This window comes from Emiliania huxleyi, assembly GCF_000372725.1.
Source record: "Emiliania huxleyi CCMP1516 unplaced genomic scaffold EMIHUscaffold_378, whole genome shotgun sequence".
In the NCBI taxonomy this organism is placed as follows: domain Eukaryota; phylum Haptophyta; order Isochrysidales; family Noelaerhabdaceae; genus Emiliania; species Emiliania huxleyi.
In genome coordinates this window covers 31,390-36,636 of record NW_005199138.1, presented here as the reverse complement: position 1 = coordinate 36,636, position 5,247 = coordinate 31,390, and the positions used below count along the sequence as shown (strand labels likewise).

At 66.1% G+C, this 5,247-nt stretch overlaps 1 protein-coding gene across 1 annotated transcript in view; it reads left to right on the top strand.

The window, feature by feature from the left end:
- Nucleotides 1–2,336, top strand: part of EMIHUDRAFT_458777 (hypothetical protein) — a gene marked incomplete at its 5' end in the record, with an annotated part of 3,456 nt that extends 1,120 nt beyond the window's left edge. The window contains 5 exons of the mRNA XM_005771595.1: nucleotides 589–677; nucleotides 707–903; nucleotides 1,189–1,210; nucleotides 1,385–1,559; nucleotides 1,901–2,336. Coding sequence (XP_005771652.1) covers nucleotides 589–677; nucleotides 707–903; nucleotides 1,189–1,210; nucleotides 1,385–1,559; nucleotides 1,901–2,280 — 863 coding nt within the window. The 3' untranslated portion in view covers nucleotides 2,281–2,336. The remainder of the gene's footprint in view (nucleotides 1–588; nucleotides 678–706; nucleotides 904–1,188; nucleotides 1,211–1,384; nucleotides 1,560–1,900) is intronic.
- Nucleotides 2,337–5,247: the final 2,911 nt, after the last annotated feature.

Below are 5,247 nucleotides of genomic sequence, written 5' to 3'. Positions count from 1 at the left end.
GACGCGGGGAGTGGACGGGCGCGTGGGCCCATCTCTCCCCCTCTCTCCCCCTGTGTCCCGCTCTCTCCCCCTCTCTCCCCACCTCTCCCCATCTCTCCCCATCTCTCCCCATCTCTCCCCATCTCTCCCCATCTCTCCCCATCTCTCCCCATGTGTCGCCCTCTCTCCCCATCTCTCCCCATCTCTCCCCCATCTCTCCCCATCTCTCCCCCTCTCTCCCCTTCTCTCCCCATCTCTCCCCATCTCTCCCCATCTCTCCCCATCTCTCCCCATCTCTCCCCATCTCTCCCCATCTCTCCCCATCTCTCCCCATCTCTCCCCATCTCTCCCCCTCTCTCCCCCTCTCTCCCCATCTCTCCCCATCTCTCCCCATCTCCCCCCCTCTCTCCCCATCTCTCCCCATCTCTCCCCATCTCTCCCCATCTCTCCCCATCTCTCCCCATCTCTCCCCACTTCTCCCCATGTCTCACTGCACCGACGAGCGCTTCATCGAGACGCGGCCTGCTCTCCCCCTCTCTCCGGACCTCTCCCATCTCTCCCCACCTCTCCCATCTCTCCCCATAACCCCCCATAACCCCACCTCGGTAGGCGCGTGGGCTGACGGGTCGGGAGAGTGGACCGAGGAGCTGCTCGCCGCGCTGCAGTACGAGTTTGCCGACGACGGCGCCCTCTCGGCCGTGGCGAGGTCGCTGCTGCGAGGCTGGAGGGCGGCGGCGCGGAGGGCGGTTTTGAGCACCCGGCTGTAGGCGTCTTTTGGATCGAGCTGCGCGACTTTGCGGCCCACTTCAACACGCTGTACGTTGCGCGGCTGCTGGGCGGCGCCGGCTGGGAGAGAGAGGCGGCGGCGGGCGAGTGGCGTGGCGAGGGGGCGGCGGGCTGCCCCGGCCGGGGAGGGTCGTGGAGGTGCGGCCCCGCGGTGCTGCTGCGCCTCTCCGTCCCCGCGTCCCTCTTCTGCGTCCTCGGCCATTCGCGGTCCCACCGCCGCGGGGAGACGACCCCCTCCGTGGGCTTTGCACTCGTCCCCGCCCCCTAGAGGCAGGAACACGTATTCGCGTCTCCCAACCAGCACTCGAGAGGACGCGTACTCCGCCGTCCTCGGTCGCACTCCGCGGTCTTCACTGTACTCTTCTCCGTTGTACTCACGCGGTGCTCTGAGTACGCTGCACAACACCGTCTTCCCGCCCCGAGGCTGGCGTCTTTCACAACGCAGGTCCCCGCGTCGAGCCTCGGCTCGGGCGCGTCTTCCCTTTCTTCCCTTTCTGAGGACCGTCGTTTGCTCTGCACGAGGGCGTATCGCCCCTACGCTTTGGCGCCCACACGCCTCCATACGTGTAAGCAAGCCGCTCCAGCAGTTCCAAACGGGCAGACGCCTCTCTGAGCGTAGGCGACTCTAGGCAGTCGGCCTCGCGGCGTGCACCCGTCGGTGAGCGGGCTTCCCCTGCGGCACGAGGAGTGCGTCTCGAGCGGCGCGGAGGCGGCGCTGGCGGCGGGAGACTACGCCCTCCTCCCCTTCACCTTCGCCGCCGGCTGCGAAGGCGGCTCAAGCCTCGCGGCTTGGAGTGGCCGGACCGGCGGCCAAGAAAGGGGTGAGCTGTGGTTCCCATCGGATCAGGCGCGTGGACCCTCGAGGTGTGGTGCGACACGCCGCGCTCCGCCGCGCTGTCCTCCTGGCCGTCGGTGACTGCGCTCGTCGCAGGGATGGCGCGGGGTGGCGCGGGCGGCGCGTCGGCCGGTGCCGCCGCACACCGGACGTTCTTTCCCGACGGCACGACGCGCGCAGCCGCCGCAGGTCGATTCGACGAGGACGAGGAGGAGGACGAGGCGGCGGCGGCGGACATGTGGGCGGAGGTGGATGCCGAGGTGGAGGAGGCGGGCGGGGCCGCCCGGATCGGCGGCTCAGCCGGCGGCGGCTCGAAGAACCTTCTCCTCGGCGGCGGCTCGCGCGAGGAGCGGAGGGACGAGCGTGTGGCACGCGCCCTCGCCGCCTCGTACCTCCGGCGGCAGCACGACGAGATGAGCGAGGCGTGGCGGCGCTCGCTCGCCCACGCCGCGGCGACCGGGTCCGACCCGCGCACGCTCTGCTCCCTCGACGACCCTCTCACGCAGCTCGCGCTCGGGCGGCAGGCAGCTTTCGCGCGCGGGGCTGCGCGCGCCGACGGGCCTCGCAGCGGCGGCGGCAGCCCGCAAAGCCCCGCCAGGAGCCCGCGTTCGGGCGCCCGCGCGGAGCGGAGAGGATTGCCACAGCGGAGACCGGTCGCTCGTGACAAGTTCCCAGGTTAAAGAGTAGAGAGTCTGTTTCGCCTAACGAACGCGGAACGGGGCTCTGTCCGACGCTCTGTGACTTTGTCCGAGGGGTGCGGCGAGGGCACGTGGCGAGAGACGTCGCGGTCGCGGCCCACTGGTGACCGGCACCGGAGCGCGGAGGGTGGCGGTGGGTGCTCTCCGCACTCCGGACACTCCAAGGCGTCCAACTCCAAGGGGTGCTGCATGGGAACGCGACCCACACAAAGCACACCGATGTAGCGGCATATACCCCCCGGCGCAGGTGTCCCCCGCTATGTGTCGCCGTTACTTTGGTGTCGGGGCACGCTACCTATGTGCTCGATCCTGTACCGTGATTGTTATGACCCCCCCCAATGAACACTCCAGTGAGGGAGGGCGAGACGATCCGTCGATCGAGGGGTCCCGTACCATGCGGAATCGACCCTATCAAGTGCTCAAGTGCTCATGTGTGCAGTCAGGGCAAGTGGGGGCGGGGCGGAGTGCCCAGGAGCGTGCTGAGGGGGAGGAGGGCGATGAGGGGGAGGAGGACGAGGACGAGGAGCAGTTTCCAGGGCTGCTCGGCCACGGCGAGGGCGTGCTGCAGCTGAAGACGCCGACCCGCCTCCCGTCGACGCTAGGCGGCGAGCGCGCGATTAGTGTGGCGGCGTCAGGACTTTTCAGCCTCGCTCTCACCGCGGACGGCGCCGTTTGGTCCTGGGGCTGCGGCGGGCTGGGCATGCTTGGCCACGGCGACCAGCAGGACCAGTCGCTTCCCAAGAAGATCGAGGCCTTTGCTGGCCAGCGCGTCGTCGCCGTGTCGGTTGGACGCTTCCACAGCCTCGCCATCACCGCCGATGGCGCCGTTTGGAGCTGGGGCGATGGAGACTACGACAAGCTGGGCCACAGCGACCAGCAGCACCAGCGGCTACCCAAGAAGGTCGAGGCTTTTGCTGGCCAGCGCGTCGTCGCCGTGTCGGCTGGACGCGAGCACAGCCTCGCCCTCATCGCTGACGGCGCCGTTTGGAGCTGGGGCAGTGGAGTTTTTGGCCAGTTGGGCCACGGCGACGAGCAGAACCAGTCGCGGCCGAAGAAGATCGAGGCCTTGGCGGGTCAGCGCGTCGTCGCTGTGTCGGCTGGAGGGATTCACAGTCTCGCCATCACTGCCGACGGCGCCGTTTGGAGCTGGGGCTTTGGAGGCTTTGGCAAGTTGGGCCACGGCGACGAGCAGACCCAGCTGCTGCCGAAGAAGATCGAGGCCTTTGCTGGCCAGCGCGTCGTGGCTGTGTCGACAGAGGAAAACCACACCCTCGCCATGACCGCCGACGGCGCCGCCTGGAGCTGGGGCATTGGCGAAGATGGCCGGCTGGGCCACGGCGACGGGCAGAACCAGCTGCTGCCGAAGAAGGTCGAGGCCTTGATTGGCCAGCGCGTCGTCGCTGTGTCGGCAGGATGCCACAGCCTCACCCTCACCGCCGACGGCGCTGTCCTTACCTGGGGCGCTGCCGGACTCGGCCGCTTAGGCCACGGAGAGGACGTGTCGAACCAGCTGCTGCCCAAGAAGATCGAGGCGTGGTCGCAGGGGTGAAAGGGGGGCGAGGGGTGCGTGGCTGATAGGAGCACGACCGGCTCGGGAGAGGCAAGTGTTCCGGATAGGTTGGGGGGGTCAGCTGGCTCGCATCCCCCATGGCGCGTACGCATTTGGGATGCGCCGCCCAGAAAAAACGCGCATGAACAGGGCTCCCGCGCCGTCCCGGCTGCCCGAATGAGGTGTGAGTGACTGAGTGTTAGATCTGTTTCGTGGTTGGTCTTGCTAAAATTTTCTCTCACGCACCACAGCTATCGAGGTATCTCACAGTAGAGGTGTCCGTTTTTATTTATTTATTTATTTCCTTCGTGGCCTCGAAAATTCTTAAGAGACGGCGCTCACCGCTTGCTTGCACCTCGGCTCAGCGCTCTGGCTAGTGCCATTTCACTGTGGCACACTCTGGGCCGGCGCGGGGCCCCCAGAGGGTGTCCATGCGGGGGGGAGATGGGTTCCCACGGCCCGCCGCAGGCGCCGATTTTTTCGGGATTTTTTTCTTTTTTTCGCGATTTTTACTTGTTTTCATGGGAATTCTGCGTACTTGCGGCCATGCTATCACGCCTTGCGACAGCCTGTCGGCGCTGCTGACCGTGCCATGATGCACAATTGATCACCTGCATAGCTCGCGGCCTTAGTATCAAGCATTCAGTGACGACCTGATTCTACGACCAGTAGGAAGGTGTCCTTCCATCGTGTGCACGCTTCTGGCGCAATGCGCGTCGCCTCGGATTGGCTGCTGGCACTCTCGAGGCTATGCCTACACAGCCTCGCGCGCATGGGCAGTCAGGAGGGACCACGCACCTTCACAGGACAGCGCCGGTGCCTCTCTCTTGGACTGGCAAACTTGGTGGTCTCGTGTCACCAATGTGGGACCAGTGCGGCATCGCGCCATCGACAGCTCTGAACTGCGCCTCACCACTGACCGGGAAGGCCGCCAAGTGGGCCAGCACAGGTCGCATATTGTGGCAGCAGTCAGCAGTGCATGTCTGATAGCTAGAGCTGCAGCGTCAGGGTCGCAGGGTCGGATCGTGTCAAGCCTCTCGCCCGGCCAGCCGCGTGCAGACGTCGCGCTGTCTGCTGTCTGGAGTGATCTGTCGGCGGTCAGTACGACCGATCAGGTCGGAGTTTTCTTATGGTTAGAGGGTCTATCTGTATGTACTCCTCGAGTTCTCTCCAAATCTGCCCTCTGTTAGACCGGGTTAGATCGGGAAGTTGGTGCTAGTAGAGACTAGTAGAGCCGGAGCCCCGTTTCCGCACTGCGGCGCGGCGCACGGTGCCTCCGGGGGCCCCCGCGCCGGCCCAGAGTTGGCACAGCTCGCGTTACAAAACCTTGATTTGACCATTTGCGCCATTTTGTCCCTCTCGGTGCCTTCCAGAGGCAGCTGCGACCCCGCCAAGTGGAC